The sequence below is a fragment of the Mus caroli genome, unplaced genomic scaffold (assembly GCF_978045245.1).
Source record: "Mus caroli unplaced genomic scaffold, Mus_caroli_1 scaffold_8, whole genome shotgun sequence".
NCBI lineage: Eukaryota > Metazoa > Chordata > Mammalia > Rodentia > Muridae > Mus > Mus caroli.
The window spans coordinates 140,031,113-140,049,223 of record NW_028227263.1 but is presented as its reverse complement, the minus strand read 5'-3'; the positions used below and the strand labels follow the sequence as shown (position 1 = coordinate 140,049,223).

Below are 18,111 nucleotides of genomic sequence, written 5' to 3'. Positions count from 1 at the left end.
GGCATGGTTGTGAAAAAAGAACAGTCCTCCATTTCTGTCGGGATTGCCAGCTGGTACAACCACTCTGGGCATCAGTCTGGTTGTTCCTCAGAAATTTTGAAATATTTCTACCTGAGGACCAAACTATACCACTCTTTTTCATATACCCAAAACATGCTCCAACATATAACATGGACACAAGCTCCATTATGTTTGTCATAGCCTTATTTATAAAACCCTGAACCTGGAAACAATCCAGATGTCCCTCAATGGAAGAATAAATACATAAAATTGGTATGTTTACACAATGGAGTAATATGCAGCTGTTAAAAACAATGACTTCATTGCCTTCACAAGAAAATGGATGGAACTAGAAAATATCCTGAGTGAGGTAACCCAGACACCAAATAATACAGATGGTATGTACTCACTGATAAGTGGATATTAGCCCAAATACTCATAATAAGAAGCCTTAGAAGGAGGAAGACAAAAGTGTGAATGCTTCAATCCTACTCAGAAGGGGGAACAAAATAATCACAGGAGGGAGAGGGAAAGAAGACAGGGAGGGAAAATGGGAGGCAAGATCAGGTTTGGGAGGAGATGAGTAGAAATACAGAGGGTCAGTAATTTGAACAGAGGTGCATAGCAGTGGGTAATGGGTCACTGGGGGTAACCACTAGAATATCCCAGATGCCTGGGAAGGAAGAGGTTCCCAGGACCCAAGGATGATGACATTAGCTAAAACACACAGCAAAGTGGAGGCAGAACCTGTAGAGACCATATCCAGTGGATAGGCATGGTCCCCAGTTAAGGGATGGGGCCACCCACCCATCTCAAAATGTTAACACAAAATTCCTGTCTAAAGGAAATACAGGGACAGAGAGTGGAGCAGAGACTGAAGAAAAAGCCATCCAGGGACTGCCCCACCTATGGTTCTATCCCGTCTGAAGTCACCAAACCCAGACACTATTGCTGATGCCAAGAATTGATCGCTCACAGGAGCCTGGTATAGCTGTCACCTGAGAAGCTCTACCAGCACCTGACCAATACAACCAATCTTTAGACTGAGCATGAGAACCCCAGTGGGAGAGTTAGGGGAAGGACTGAAGTAGTTGACAGGGATTACAACCCCATTTTAAGAACAATATCAACTAATACTAACCCTCCAAGCTCCCAAGGACCAACCAAAGTGAATACATGAAGGGACCCATGTCTCTAACTTCATATGTAGCAGAGGATTGCCTTATCTGGCATCAATGGGAAGGAAGGTCCTTTGTTCTGTGACAGCTCGATGCACCAGCATAAGTGGGTGCTAGCATGGTGAGGCAGGAATGAGTGGGAGGGTGCATGGGGGAGCACCTTCACAGAAGAGGGGATGCGATAGGGTATTTGTGGAGGGGAAACTGGGAAGGGGGACAACGTTTGAAATGTAAATAAATAAAATAACTAACAACAAAAAAAACCTCTTATGCCCTAGTAGATCAACAACCTTAGTGAAAAGGAGGATACACTAAATCTAAAAGAACAGAAAGCAGGAAATATCCTTGAACCCATCTGCTCAGAGCAGAAGGGAAGGACGGATGGTGATGGACTGTTAGTAGTTATAGCTAAGTTTTGCAAAAAGTCAATGAAAGATTCACTTAAAGCCTGAGATATCTTTGTAGATGATTCATCTCACCCCTGTTACTCAACTTTGTCTCAAACAGTTAAGTTTATTGTATTACATTGTTGTAGGATGGCATCATCAAGGGTAATCTATAACCTTAATTCAGAATATTTACCCCCACCTACTAAATGACACTTGACAATATCAATGCCTCTAGTCCTCTTTCATTTCCACATGATTAAAGACTCATCTTTCCACCATGTATGGCCAGTATAATGGAAAGCCGGGCTCTAAGGTGGTTGTCATCTAATCTCTTCAATCTTTTGGAATTATATGATTTTTGTGGTCCAGTTATTAATTATCTGATCTATATATGGTGAATGTCAGCCATATGTCACTTCTACTTCTTGCAATCTTTTTTAATCGTGTGCCTCTGTGGGCTGCCACTCATAACTCATACCCTAGTCAATCCTATTTATTTGGTGAAAATTCCCTTATCGAGGCTGGAAAAGCCATTTTAGGTTTTCTAACAAATTCAGACTATCTTTTGCAGTCTTGTTACAATATAGAGCTATAGGCTATTAATTTAATTCATTTGAAATTTCTTATTTTTGGATTTATTATGATTACTCAATTTTAAGTATATTATCTATTCATATTTTTCTTGTTATTTTTTGACAATTTACTTTTCTATTTGTATTATATCCTAATTATAGCCCTCCTTCTGTCCTTCCAGTCCGGTCATTACAAATTCCAACCCTGACCACCCCATCCCCTTCTCCTCAGAGAAGGGGAAGCCTCAGTCAGGTAGCACCCACCCTGGGCATCTAGTACCAGAACGACTAAGTACATCCTCTCCCACTGAGTCTAACCAGACCGAAAAAGTAGGGAAGAGGATCCTTCCATAAGTTAGGCTTATTCCCACCAACTCATAATTCAGTTATCCTATTTATACTAATCTAAGTTCAGCCACATGCCTGGTTATCCCTTCTCAATTTTGTAAGTCAGAATTCCTGAGTGTCTCAGAAGCAAATCTCCCTACACCAGACTCTTCCCCAGACTTCCTCTCTCTGTCCAGAAGTCCCACCTTACAAATCTGCTCTTTGATACAGGTCATAGGCTTTTTATTTTAACAAATTTATATTAATGTCAGGGGATGTGAACTGTCAGGGGATTCCATAGTGTCTCAAAATATCACCATGACTGCAGGCTTAAGAGCTCAGGTAACTACCCTAGCAGTATTTCTTGGCTGCTTTGTAATTGTTTATTTTTCCCTTTTGAGGAGAAAAAGTTAGGAGGTTTTTGCCAGTGCCTATGTGGATTGTTGGAGTTCAGGCAGAGGTTTGGGGACCTTCTACCAATACCAGGCAATACCATGGCTGGTTGATTTCAGTTGTCCTTTCAATACCTCTGAAACAGACTTGATTGCATAAATCAAAACAAAATAGAAAAATTAGACTGTGAGCTCTCAGATTATGGAGGTTAGGACTTTTGGGATAATGTCAAAGGTTGGGATGGACTCATCCAGTCCTGCTTGAACCAGATATTCTGTTGAATCCTCATTGTGTGCCAGTTTCTGCCCCAAGTCTGCTTCTGCCCTTGGGATATCATGGTACCACTGACCACCTGCTTTATTTGAAGGAATGAAGCTTAGACTGGTAGGTGGTTTAACAGGATCTCAGCCAATGTGACTGCAGGGTAAACAACCTTTCTGGAGACAATTTTTTAGTGAATTAGCTCTCTTTATTAGGGGGTGAATGAAGACAATTATAACTTGGTGTGTGGGGAGTGTTTTGGGATAAGTGTACATCATTGCCAGAGGCTGAGGTGCTTGAAATTCTTCAGTTGCGTGAAGAAAAACTTCAACTGATAGCTGGGTTTGTCTTAATAAGGGTATATATAGGAAGTTTAATGAAAAACCTGGCCACCAGGATTCATGAATATGTTAAGTGTGGAGGACGTGGAAGTTGTACAGTCTACATACAAGTGTATATCCAGACCCAGAAAGGAGAGAACAAGTATACTCCTTCCAGTCTCAGGCTTAGATTCTCAGGTCTTGGACCCATCTTGACCTCACTCTTGCTCCAGACTGGATATCCCAGTGACATGGCTTTGTAGCCCCACAATGAAGGGTACAGAACAAGGACCCCTGGGATCCCTAAAGATCAGAATTAAGGGAGAAATGGTGGGGAAGCTCAGAGTCAGAACTTCTTTGACATGCCTCAACCAGAAACGAGTGTTCACAAAAGAAATGTGAAAGAAAGTGCAAATGCAGTCTAGAAGATAAAAGCTCACAAATGTGACTACCAGCATCAGGACAGTATGGGCTGCTCTGGTCTCAGCACAGGTTCTGAACTTCTGACTAGTATTATGTATGCAGTGCATTCTCTGGTGGTGTCTGTTCAGGTGAAGCACTATGGAGACACTGGTCCAGATCATGGTGCTGATAAATATAATATCCTGGGCAAACCGTAAGAAGCTCATGCCAACATTGAAACCAGAAGTTGAGCAGACCCACTTACCTTTAGAATCAGTGCCATTATGTGTTTTCTGAGGACCACTAACATTCATTGGGATGTAAGCATTATTTAAGACACTGAACAACCAGCAACTGTAACAAGAATAGCTCACAACCTTGGGGGATATTTCTCTGAACATGACCCTAGCCCAGGTACCAGGAACAAGAGTGACAAACTGGTAGGTGCTGAGGACACAGGTGGAACACATGTTTGTGCTTCGAGCCACCATGTGAAAGAAGTATGCAAGTTTACATTTGAGGTCAGTTGGAGGCTTCCTTGGAGCCAAAACTGCCATATGGTTTGGAAATGTCAAGAAGAGGAGAATGAAGGTATTGGCCACAGCTAAGTTTGTTTGTATGATCTGAATGGGCTTCAGTTGTGAGTCAGTCAAAATTGGAGAGAAATTATGAAGAAACAGTAGGATGTTGCCCAGAATTCCAACCCCAGATTGGCAAAGCAAAAGAATCTGAAGAGCCACTTCTTCTTTTGTTCTAATGATTTTATTTTGAGACAACATGGAGATGGCTTCTTTGCACAATGGAGTAATGACCATGTAGGACAGTGCTGTCTTGCAGAGTCTTCCCAATTATTTGAGATTTTCAATTGTTTTGGAGTCTTTTTATGCCAAGAAAGGTTGCACTGCTTTTTCACATTACAGGAGTTTTCTGTGAAAAAAAAAAAAAACCCTATGGGGACATTAACCTAGAATATTAAGTTCACACTTATTTAATTAAACATGTTTACACTTATTTAACACATACAATGTGTTAAAAATACAGATTTGCTGCTGGAGATCTAGATGTTTTCCACTCCCATTTGTGGCACTGTTTTCATGTATTTTCAATCATCAAAGCAAGAAGAGCAGTCATATGCATAAAACAAATTTATATTCAAACGTATAATTATGAGATGCAGAGATAGCTCAGTGGCTAAAAGGACTGGCTACTCTTCCAGAGGACCCACATTCGATTGCCAGCATCAACATGACACCTCACAACTCTATGTTGTGAGGGATCTGGCACCTTCAGAATCATATGTATCATCAAAACACTAGCGCATAAAGTAAAAATATATAAAATGATATTTATTAATGATAATACAAATTTAGTATTCATACTTTATAAAAGAACTTGAATTAAGATCTTTATAAAGAATTTTATAAAGAATGTTCCCTCAAAATAATCCAACCTCTGTTGATATACTTTTATAGTACTCATCATAGTAATAGAATTCAAAATATTTCTGAAAAGGTCAATAGTTTTCTGTTCATAAAGAAGAACATTGATATACACATATATCATGTATTTTGGAAAAAACATCTGAGGGACACAGATTCACAAATTTCCAAATTTTAGCTCTTTTTCTAAGGAAAGGGTGCTGGAATTAGATTGGATAAATGTCCAGCTTTCTTCAACCACAATCCAAAGACATCACTATCATCTCTGTAAAAGTCTTTGCATACACAGATTACTTAAAACTCAGATTTTTAGAGGCTTCAGTGTAGTCTGCAAGTTACTTGGTTTATTTTGATTTCCATAGGAGCAATAAGTTTCTATCCAACAACTAAAAATTTGTCATATCACAATAGAGGTCACATTAGAGGACATTTTCAGATGAGTGCTGAGCCATGAATTAGACATTCATTTAGTCTACTGACCAAAGTAGGTGAACTGTAGAGACAAAAACAGATTCATTCTAATGATTAATACTGGTTTCAGAATACACTAGATTTTAGGAAGGAGAAGAGAACTTTAAGCAGAAACATAAAGCTGCAGGAATCTCACCTGCCCAGTCTCCACAAGGGTGGGGTTGTTCACAGGGACGAAGACCAACCAGTTCCTGAATAGTTACTGCAGAAACAGCTCCCATTTCCTTTCCCCTCAAAGATCTTCACTGTGTATCTGTTTCCTAAGACAGATCCAAAGAAATGACTTCCTGTCCATATTTTCTAGGAAGTACTGTGCAGATCGCTAAAGGGGGCCAGATATCAGAGCTTATAAAATGACAGTTTCTGGTCCTGACATCCTTCAGGGAGTCCATTACTGTGTCATCTGTGCTGTTATTGGGCATGTCTGTATGCAGATTCTGGAATACCTCTAAAAAGAATAAAAACACTTATCCCCAGTGTAAATCAACATATTTTCATTCTGGTAATCAATGATGATGCCCAAGACTCTGTTAGATTATAGTGAGTAGTTGAGCAGCAGTTAGAAAAAGTTTTCCTTGTTTTCTTTGGGGAAATCTAAATCTGAACTGGTGTTGTCATCAGGTGTGGAGAGGTGCACTACAGCGAAGATCAAGAGATTTGTTAGGTGTGTTTCCAGGGACTGTATTACACTGCATGCTTTCACTGTTGCAAAATTGTGCTGACATCAGAAAGCCCATCAACATGTATTCTGTACTCCTATACTTATTTCCCTGCTCAGAAACAACATTTTAGTTTGACAAATCAAGCAACAGAAGCCTGTGTTTACTCCATACATCCTTGGGTTATTCCAATGTCCATTTGCTTGAGGCAGGTCATGACTCATTTTCTGATATATGATGGAGGCTTATTAGAAGCATAATAGACTGTGATATTTTCTATAGAATTTTAAATGTAAAGAATCAATTTTGCACATACAGAGAAGGGTATGAACTGAGCAATCATTATCTAATAAAGAGAACCATCCCTGTTCATCCTGCTGTATTCACAATAGCCATGAAATAGAAACAGGTTAATTATCCATCAGTTGATGAATGGATAAGTATAATGTGGTATATTTATACAATGGGGATTATACCTCTATTAAGCAAAATGTAATTATGAAGGTTTTAGGTAAATGGATGGTTTGCCATGTGATACTGCACAAATTAAAAGAAACATGGCACATTTTCCCAAGTTTTTAGACATTAGTTTTGAATCTTGAGTTATGTGTGCTTCATTTGGAATACCTATATAAAGGTCAGGAGGGAAGTAAAAAACAGATGGTCAAGGGACTTTTGCCAGAACACAGTCATTTAAAGGAATAAAATAGATAATGGACCATGGACAGGACATTAACTAATATTTCTTGGGAAGATGGAAAGAAAGTATATACCGGAGAAGATGAAGAGAATTAATAAAAATAAAGAACTATTGTAAAGACTTTACTACTTTACAATTTAAAAAACATTGTTTATCTATACATGCATATATATACACATACATTTGTATGTATATCACCTATATATCATTTATATCTATACACATCTGCGTGTGTTTGTGTGTGTGTGTGTGTGTGTGTGTGTGTGTGTGTGTGTGTGTGTGTGTGTAAGAGAGAGAGAGAGATCTTACATTTTTTGTAGACACACATGGCAATTTCCTCTGAGACATGTAGGGTGTCTAGACAGGCACTGTAACATTGTAGATCTTTCATTGCAGTGTTCATTCCCACATCTCTCAAATATAGACATCATCTGTTCATGTCAGAGGACATTCAAAACCCTTTCCACTACTCTAATGTCACTGTGGACTGGGTTAGTGAGGTTAAAGGCTGGGCTGTCCCTGAGACTAGGGCTTACCTAAGGTAGCAAGCAGCAATCAGGAGTCAATGGAATACCCCTTTTTTTTTTAAATAACTAAAATCCAAACCTATAATATTATCTAAACCTCAAGAACTTTAGTTATTTCTTTCATTTACATGGTATCAGTGGAGAAATTAGTTCCTCAACTTGTCCTCTGATCCCCACATGGGTGCAATGGCACATGTATCTAAGTACACATGGTACATGCATCTAAAACACAATAAATAACGTATAAGATTTGAAACGTGTGTGATGGAGACAGTATAAAAATCTTCTGTTTAGGTGAAGAGAGTGGATAGGCTGGCAAAATTAGATAACAGGATAAAATCACCAGAAAATCTAAGATGGTGGATGTCAAGCAATTTGTTTTCTACATACTTGAGAGAATACAGTGTGGATCATTGGTTAAGAACTTCTGAGAATAGGTGCATGAGACCTGAATATCTATAATTTCTATAGAAATTCCAAAGTAGGTTGTGATTTGTATTGTGTGTCATGAGAGGACTGAATTGGTTTGGAGAGTCACACCTCCCTTCTCTCTGCAACATCAATAGAGGAAAATGGAACAGAAGGTAATTGTAACCACCTGTTAAGACAGGAGGGGCTCATAAATCTATAGTGTTCTTCCAGTGTTATTTAATTCTTTATATCACATTTTTTTTATTTTATGTGAGTACATTAATGTGTATTTATGCCATTGAAACTAGAATTTTGGGTGATCTCTTCATGGTAACCAAAATATAAAATAAAAATTGTGAGTTACTTCTTTGGATTTATACTTTAATTAGTAAAATTATTTAAGAATCTAACAAACTGAACAAAAAAATCATGTTATTAGAGTATCAAAGAAAACATGCCAAATTATACAAACTGTAAATGTAAACAGCTTCTCAATGACAGGGAATGAACAAACAATGGAAAAGAGCCATAACATTGCATTATACCACCATTGAATTCAGCTATGGAGGGGCAGACAGCCCTATGGTGGGATCAAGGATTGGAGAAAGTCTAATAAATGACAAGTGTTAAGGCAAGGAATTTTAAAGCAGAGATAGAGAGAATATTTCAGAGTATCATGGCTATCCCTGTATGATCCTGTTCTAGGAGTTGAGAATGTAGAAATAAACAGTACAGTTCTTGATCAAACAGATAAGTAGTCTGCTCATCATCTTCTTTTTATGACTTTATTTTTTACAGTCCAGTCTGCCTGTCCATAGTTCCTCATCACGTTCCTCCTCCCCTCTGTCTCCAGACCTCCCCACTCCTTAGGGCCTCAGGTCTCTTGAGAGTTAAGCATGTCTTCTCCCACTGAGGCCAGATCAAGCAATGCTCTGCTGTATGTAAGTCGGGAGTCTTGAACCAGCTCCTTTATGCTCCTTTATGCTTGGTGTCTGAGAGATCTCAGAGGTCTGGGTTAGGTGAGACTGCTGGTCTTCCTATGGGGCTGCCCTCCTCCTCAACTTCTTCCAACCTTTCTATGTTGAATAGACAGGGAGAGAGTGGGCAGCCTTGTCTTGTCCCTGATTTTGGTGGATTGCTCCAAATTTTGCTCCATTTAATATAATGTTACTTGTTGTTTTGGTGTATCGTGTGTTTATTGTGTTTGGGTATTTGCCTTGAATTCCTGATCTCTCCAAGACCTTTAAGATGAAGGGTGTTGGATTTTGTAGAAGGGGTTTTCAGCATATACTGAGATGATCATGTTATATTTTCTTTTAGTTTGTTTGTATAGTGGATTACATTGATGCGAATTTTATATGTTGAACCATCTCTGAAACCTTGAAGTGAAGCCTCCTTGATCATAGTAAATGATATGTTTGATGTATTCTTGGATTTGGTTTGCAGGAATTGTTTTTGAATTTTTTTGCTGAAGTTCATAAGTGAAACAGGTCTGAAGTTCTCTTTCATTGTTGGGTCTTTGTGTGGTTGTATTAGCAGAACTTTATTATTTAAATTTGGTTTTGACTCTTCCACAGGAGGCCTACACGCTGCCGTCTGTCCCACCGCCATATCTCTAGTGATTCCTGAGAAGTTCCAGCACATTTTGCGAGTACTCAACACCAGCATCGATGGGCGGCAGAAAATAGCCTTCGCCATCACTGCCTAAAAAAGGGCGTGGGGCGGAGATATGCTCATGTGGTGTTGAGGAAAGCAGATATTGATCTCACCAAGAGGGCTGGAGAACTCACGGAGGATGAGGTGGAGCGTGTGATCACCATCATGCAGAACCCATGACAGTACAAGATTCCAGACTGGTTCCTGAACAGACAGAAGGATGTGAAGGATGGGAAATACAGCCAGGTTCTGGCCAACGGTCTAGACAACAAGCTGCGTGAGGACCTGGAGTGGCTGAAAAAAATTCGAGCCCATAGAGGGCTGCGCCACTTTTGGGGCCTTCGTGTCTGCGGTCAACACACCAAGACCACTGACCGCACGGGCCGTACTGTGGTTGTATCCAAGAAGAAATGAGTCTCTGGGCCTTTGCTGTTAATAAATAGTTTATATACCTATGAAAAAATTTGGTTTTGTCATGGAATAACTTAGTTTTTTTTTTCCATCTATGGTAATTGAGAGTTTTACTGGGTATAGTAGCTTGGCCTGACATTTTTAGTGTCTTGGAGTCTGCATGACATCTGTCTAAGAAGCTTTTAGTGTTTCTCTTCATAAGTCTGGTTTAATTCTGATAGGTCTACCTTTATGTTATTTGACATTTGCCCATTACAGACTTTAATGTTCTTTATTTTTTCTATACATTTATTGTTCTTATTATTATATGGAAGGAGAATTTTCTTTACTGGTTCAATCTATTTGGTGTACTGTAGGCTTCTTGTACATTTATGGCTGTCTCTTTAGGTTAGGGAAGTTTTCTTCTATGATTTTGTTGAAGATGTTTTCTGGATCTTTGAACTAGAAATATTCACCCTCTTCTAGTCCTATTATTCTTAGACTAGATTGGTCATTTCCTTGTGTCCCAAATTTCCTCCATGGTTTGGGTTAGGAACTTTTTACACTTTGCGGTTTTTTGTTTTTTTTTTTTTTTTTTTGAATGATGTGTCTATATCTTCTAGGGTATCTTCTATACCTGAGATTCTCTATTCCATTTCTTGTATTCTGTTTGTGATAGTTGCATTTGTAGTTTCCCATCTCTTTCTTAGGTTTTTCCATCACAAGAGTAGCCTCTATTTATGATTCCCTTATTGTTCTTATTTCCATGTTTAGCACTCAAACTGTTTTGTTCAATTCTTTTACCTGTTTGACTGTATTTTCCTATATTTCTTTAAGGGATTTCTTTGTTTCCTCTTTACATGCTTATACCTGTTTGCCTGAGTTTTCCTGTATTTCTTTAAGTGAATTGTTTATAATCTCCTTAGTCTTCTGTTATCTTCATGAGATGGGATTTTAGGTCAGAATCTTGTTCTTCAGGTGTTTTAGGGTAGCCTGGTCTTACTGTGGTAGGAGACCTGGGTTCTACTGGTGTGAAATTAGATTAGATTCTGTTGCTTATGCACTTGCCTTTTGCCATATGGTTTTCTCTGGTGTTAACTGGCCTTGGTGTCTTGTACTGAAACAGGCCTCCTTGGAGTAAGATAGAGCTCTGTCATCTTGATTATAGTAGGCCTCCTAGGATACAGGCCTCCCTTGTCTCTTGTTAGAGTATGTCTCATATGTCCCTGATTAGGGAGGACATCCTGGGAAGTAGGCTATCTTTGGGGTTGATGTGGAGGTGCAGACTGTAAGGAACATTTGGCTCAGGTAGAGCTTGATAGGTCTCCCATCTGCTGGCTCTGGGTGTCCCAGCTGGTATGGTTAATGGGGCAGGGGTCTCACCTGTACTCCTGGTTAGGGCAGACCTCCTGAATGTGTAGACAGGTGGTCTCTCTCTTTCTCTTCCTCTCTCTATTTCCTCTCTCTCTCTCTCTCTCTCTCTCTCTCTCTCTCTCTCTCTCTGTGTGTGTGTGTGTGTGTGTGTGTGTGTGTGTGTGGTCTCTCTCTTTCTCTTCCTCTCTCTCTTTCTCTCTCTCTCTCTCTCTCTCTCTCTCTCTCTCTCTCTCTCTCTCTCTCTCTCTCTCTCTCTTTGTGTGTGTGTGTGTGTGTGTGTGTGTGTGTGTGTGTGTGTGTGTGTGTGTGGAGTGGCAGGCATGCTGATCTGCCATAGGTTCATGTGGAGGTGCAGACCTAAAGACAGTGGGGCTCAGGCAGAGCTGGATAGATTGTTGGGGGAAAGAGAAGTCAACCTGTAATGGTTCAGGAGTTGTCTAGTCTGATGGACGTGAAGGGAGGCACAGCAGAAAAATGGAGGGCCCCCTGGGATAGCACGGTGAGCAGGGTAGCTTGGCTTGTCCTGTACTACTCAGAGAGTCCTGGAGATGGATGGGGGAAGAGAATCTTAACCCTGAGGTTCAGGAGTCTGATGGAGGTGGAGGAGAGGCAGCAGGAGAATGGAACTCTATTGATGAATCTTGAATCTATAATTTATGTTACCTAGATATGTTATTTTCAGAGTTTTCTCATTTTGAGTTTTTTTTCTTTCTTTTTTTTTTTGGTTTTTTCAATTTTTTATTTGTTTGTTTGTTGGTTACTTTGTTTTTATTATGTATTTTCTTCATTTACATTTCCACTGCTATCCCAAAAGTCCCCCATACCCTCCTTCCCCCACTCCCCTACCCACCCACTCCCACTTCTTGGCGCTGGCATTCCCCTGTACTGAGGCATATACATTTTGCATGACCAATGCTCCTGGCTCTCTTTCCACTGATGGCCAACTAGGCCATCTCTGATACATATGCAGCTAGAGACATGAGCTCCGGGGGGTACTGGTTAGTTCATATTGTTGTTCCACCTATAGGGTTGCAGACCCCTTTAGCTCCTTGGGTACTTTCTCTAGCTCTTCAATTGGGGCCCTGTGATCCATCCAAAAGCTGACTGTAATCATCCACTTCTGTGTTTGCTAGGCCCCTGCTAATAAGGCTGATAAGGCTGATATGAACATAGTGGAGCATGTGCCCTTCTTACCAGTTAGAACATCTTCTGAATATATGCCCAGGAGAGGAATTGCAGGATCCACCGGTAGTACTATGTCCAATTTTCCGAGGGACCGCCAGACTGATTTCCAGAGTGGTTTTACAATCATGCAATCCCACCAACAAAGGAGGGGTGATCCTCTTTCTCCACATCCTCGCCAGCATCTGTTGTAACCTGAATTTTTTGTCTTAGCCATTCTGAAAGGAGTGAGGTGGAATCTCAGGGTTGCTTTGATTTACATTTCCCTGATGATTAAGGATGCTGAACATTTTTTCAGGTGCTTCTCGGCCATTCGGTATTCCTCAGGTGAGAATTCTTTGTTTAACTCTGAGCCCCATTTTTAATGGGGTTATTTGATTTTTCTGGAGACTATCTTCTTGAGTTCTTTCTATATGTTGGATATTAGTCTCCTATCTGATTTAGGATAGGTAAAGATCCTTTCCCAATCTCTTGCTGGCCTATTTGTCTTATTGACAGTATCTTTTGCCTTACAGAAGCTTTGCAATTTTATGAGGTCCCATTTGTCGATTCTCATTCTTACAGCACAAGCCATTGCTGTTCTATTCAGGAATTTTTTCCCTGTGCCCATATCTTCGACGCTTTTCCCCACTTTCTCCTCTGTAAGTTTCACTGTATCTCGTTTTATGTGGAGTTCCTTGATCCACTTATATTTGACCTTAGTACAAGGAGATAGGAATGGATCAATTCACATTCTTCTATATGTTAACCAAAAGTTGTGCCAGCACCATTTGTTGAAAATGCTGTCTTTCTTCCACTGGATGTTTTTAGCTCCCTTGTCAAAGATCAAGTGACCATAAGTGTGTGGGATCATTTCTGGGACTTAAATTCTATTCCATTGGTCTACTTGTCTGTCACTATACCAATACCATGCAGTTTTTATCACAATTGCTCTGTAGCACAGCTTGAGATCAGGCATGGTGATTCCACCAGAGATTCTTTTATACTTGAGAACAGTTTTTGCTATCCTAGGTTTTTTGTTATACCAGACGAATTTGCAGATTGCGCTCTCTAATTCGTTGAAGAATTGAGTTGGAATTTTGATGGGGATTGCATTGAATCTGTAGGTTGCTTTTGGCAAGATAGCCATTTTTACTATATTGATCCTGCCCATCCATGATCATGGGAGATCTTTCCATTTTCTTTTTTTTTTTTTTTTTTTTTTTTTTTTTTTTTTTTTAAGATTTATTTATTATATGTAAGTACACTGTAGCTGTCTTCAGACCCTCCAGAAGAGGGCTCCAGATCTCATTACAGATGGTTGTGAGCCACCATGTGGTTGCTGGGATTTGAACTCTGGACCTTCGGAAGAGCAGTCGGGTGCTCTTACCCACTGAGCCATCTCACCAGCCCATCTTTCCATTTTCTGAAGCCTGCTCTAATTTCTTTCTTCAGTGACTGGAAGTTCTTTTTTTTTTTTTTTTTTTTTTTGCGGCAAAAGCTTTATTGCTTACTTCTTCAGGAGGCAGAGGAGAAGAGAGGAAGTTCTTATCATACAGATCTTTCACTTCCTTAGTTAGAGTCACACCAAGGTATTTTATATTATTTGTGATTATTGAGAAGGGTGTTGTTTCCTTAATTTCTTTCTCAGCCTGTTTATCCTTTGTGTAGAGAAAGGCCATTGATTTGTTTGAGTTAATTTTATATCCAGCTACTTCACTGAAGCTGTTTATCAGGTTTAGGAGTTCTCTAGTGGAATTTTTAGGGTCACTTATATACACTATCATATCATCTGCAAAAAGTGATATTTTGACTTTTTCCTTTCCAATTTGTATCCCCTTGATCTCCTTTTGTTGTCGAATTGCTCTGGCTAGGACTTCAAGTACTATGTTGAATAGGTAGGGAAAAAGTGGGCAGCCTTGTCTAGTCCCTGATTTTAGTGGGAATGCTTCTACCTTCTCACCATTTACTTTGATGTTGGCTACTGGTTTGCTATAGATTACCTTTATCATGTTTAGGTATGACCCTTGAATTCCTGATCTTTCCAAGACTTTTAGCATGAATGGATGTTAGATTTTGTCAAATGCTTTCTCTGCATCTAACGAGATGATCATGTGGTTTTTGTCTTCAAGTTTGTCATATAGTGGATTATGTTGATGGATTTCTGTATATTAAACCATCACTGCATCCCTGGAATGAAACCTACTTGGTCAGGTTGGATGATTGTTTTGATGTTTTCTTGGATTCGGGTAGCGAGAATTTTATTGAGTATTTTTGCATTGATATTCATCAGGGAAGCTGGTTTGATGTTCTCTATCTTTGCTAGATCTTTCTGTGGTTTAGGTATCAGAATAATTGTGGCTTCATAGAATGAATTGGGTAGCGTACCTTCAGCTTATATTTTGTGGAATAGTTTGTGCAGAACTGGAATTAAATCTTCTTCAAAGGTCTGATAGAACTCTGCACTAAACCCATTTGGTCCTGGGCTTTTTTTTTGGTTGGGAGACTATTAATGACTGCTTCTGTTACTTTAGGGGATATAGGACTGTTTAGATCATTAACCTGATCCTGATTTAACTTTGGTACCTGGTATCTGTCTAGAAATTTGTCCATTTCATCCAGGTTCTCCAGTTTTGTTGAGTATAGCCTTTTGTAGAAGGATCTTATGGTGTTTTGGATTTCTTCAGGATCTGTTGTTATGTCTCCCTTTTCATTTCTGATTTTGTTAATTAGGATTCTATCCCTGTGCTCTCTAGTGAGTCTGGCTAAGGGTTTATCTATCTTGTTGATTTTCTCAAAGAACCAGCTCCTCCTTTGGTTGATTCTTTGACAAGTTCTTCTTGTTTCCACTTGGTTGATTTCGCCCCTGAGTTTGATTATTTCCTGCCATCTACTCCTCTTGGGTGAATTTTCTTCCTTTTGTTCTAGAGCTGTTATGTGTGCTGTCGAGCTGATAGTCTGTGCTCTCTCTAGTTTCTTTTTGGAGGCACTCAGAGCTATGCGTTTTCCTCTTAGAAATGCTTTCATTGTGTCCCATAAGTTTGGGTATGTTGTGACTTCATTTTCATTACACAATAAAAAGTCTTTAATTATTTCTTATCCTTCCTTGACCAAGGTATCATTGAGAAGAGTATTGTTCAATTTCCATGTGAAGTTGTCTTTCCATTGTTTATGTTGTTATTAAAGATCAACCTTAGTCCATGGTGCTGTGATAGGATGCATGGGACAATTTCAATATTTTTGTATCTGTTGAGGTCTGTTTTGTGACCACTTATATGGTCAATTTTGGAGAAGGTACCATGAGGTGCAGAGAAGAAGGTATATCCTTTTGTTTTAGGATAAAATGTTCTGTAGATATCTGTTAAATCCATTTGTTTCATAACTTCTGTTACTTTCACTGTGTCCCTGTTTAGTTTCTGTTTCCATGATCTTTCCATTGATGAAAGTGGTGTGTTGAACTCTCCCACTATTATTGTGTGAGGTGCAATGTGTGCTTTGAGCTTTACTAAAGTTTCTTTAATGAATGTGGCTGCCCTTGCATTTGGAGCATAGATATTCAGAATTGAGAGTTCCTCTTGGAAGATTTTACCTTTGATGAGTATGAAGTGTCCCTCCTTGTCTTTTTTTGATAACTTTGGGTTGGAAGTCAATTTTATTCGATATTAGAATGGCTACTCCAGTTTGTTTCTTTGGACCTTTTGCTTGGAAAATCGTTTTCCAGCCTTTCATTCTGAGGTAGTGTCTGTTTTTTTCTCTGCGATGGGTTTCTTGTAAGCAGCAAAATGTTGGGTCCTGTTTGTGTAGCCAGTCTGTTAGTCTATGTCTTTTTATTGGGGAATTGAGTCCATTGATATTAAGAGATATTAAGGAAAAGTAATTGTTGCTTCCTATTATTTTTGTTGTTAGAGTTGGCATTCTGTTCTTGTGGCTGTCTTCTTTTAGATTTGTTGAAGGATTACTTTCTTGCTTTTTCTAAGGCGTGGTTTCCGTCCTTGTATTGGTTTTTTTCTGTTATTATCCTTTGAAGGGCTGGATTTGTGGAAAGATAATGAGTGAATTTGGTTTTGTCATGGAATATGTTGGTTTCTCCATCTATCGTAATTGAGAGTTTGAATGGGTATAGTAACCTGGGTTGGCATTTAGTATCTGTATAACATCTGTCCAAGATCTTCTGGCTTTCATAGTCTCTGGTAAGAATTCTGGTGTAATTCTGATAGGCTTGCCTTTATATGTTGCTTTACCTTTTTCCCTCACTGCTTTTAATATTCTATCTTTATTTAGTGCATATTTTGTTCTGATTATTATGTGTCGGGTGGAATTTCTTTTCTGGTCCAGTCTATTTGGAGTTCTGTAGGCTTCTTGTATGTTCACGGGCATCTCTTTCTTTAGGTTTGGGAAGTTTTCTCCTATAATTTTGTTGAAGATATTTGCTGGTCCTTTAAGGTGAAAATCTTCATTCTCATCTACTCCTATTATCCATAGGTTTGGTCTTCTCATTGTGTCCTGGATTTCCTGCAGGTTTTGATTTAGGATTTTTTTGCATTTTGCATTTTCTTTGATTGTTGTGCCGATGTTCTCTATGGAATCTTCTGTACCTGAGATTCTCTCTTCCATCTCTTGTATTCTGTTGCTGATGCTGGCATCTATGATTCCAAATTTCTTTCCTAGGGTGTCAATCTCCAGCGTTGCCACACTTTGGGTTTTCTTTATTGTGTCTACTTCCCTTTTTAGGGTTAGTGTGGTTTTGTTCATTTCCATCACCTGTTTGGATATGCTTTCCTGTTTTTCTTTAAGGACTTCTACCTGTTTGGTTGTGTTTTCCTGTTTTTCTTTAAGGACTTCTAACTCTTTAGCAGTTTTCTCCTGTATTTCTTTAAGTGAGTTATTAAAGACCTTCCTGATGTCCTCTACCATCATCATGAGATATGCTTTTAAATCCGGGTCTAGGTTTTCAGGTGTGTTGGGGTGCCCAGGACTGGGTGAGGTGGAAGTGCTGCATTCTGATGATGGTGAGTGGTCTTGGTTTCTGTTAGTCAGATTCTTACATTTGCCTCTCACCATCTGGTAATCTCTAGCATTAGTTGTTATAGTTGTCTCTGGTTAGAGCTTGTTCCTCCGGTGATTCTGTTAGCCTCTATCAGCAGACCTGGGAGACTAGCTCTCTCCTGAGTTTCAGTGGTCTGAGCATTCTCTTCAGGCAAGCTCTCCTCTTGTAGGGAAGGTGCACAGGTATCTGGCATTTCGACCTGCCTCCTGGCAGAAGATGAAGGCCTGAAACAGGGCCTGTCCCAGAAGCTGTTAGCTTCTGTAGTCCACACTCTCACCTGCGCAGACTAGTCTCGGAGGGATCCAGGAACCAAGATGGCTTCCCCAGGTGCTCTGGCAAAGACCTCCTGAGCGGGGAGGACACCTGTCATCTGGCAGGGAAAGTGCCTGGAAGTCTGCAGCCCGCAACAGGGTCTGCCTCAGAAGCTGTCCTCT

At 39.6% G+C, this 18,111-nt stretch overlaps 1 protein-coding gene and 1 pseudogene across 1 annotated transcript; one reads left to right on the top strand and one right to left on the bottom strand.

Moving 5' to 3' along the window:
• Nucleotides 1–3,080: 3,080 nt before the first annotated feature.
• LOC110287727 (vomeronasal type-1 receptor 4-like) lies at nucleotides 3,081–6,070 on the bottom strand. Its single transcript, XM_085841080.1, has 2 exons — nucleotides 5,889–6,070; nucleotides 3,081–5,774 (listed from the first exon to the last, which is right to left on the bottom strand). The coding sequence occupies exon 2, from the start codon at nucleotides 4,655–4,657 to the stop codon at nucleotides 3,659–3,661; it is 999 nt and encodes a 332-aa protein (XP_085697206.1). The 5' UTR covers nucleotides 4,658–5,774; nucleotides 5,889–6,070; the 3' UTR covers nucleotides 3,081–3,658.
• A 194-nt stretch (nucleotides 6,071–6,264) lies between these two features.
• LOC110287726 (small ribosomal subunit protein uS13 pseudogene) lies at nucleotides 6,265–10,162 on the top strand (annotated as a pseudogene).
• Nucleotides 10,163–18,111: the final 7,949 nt, after the last annotated feature.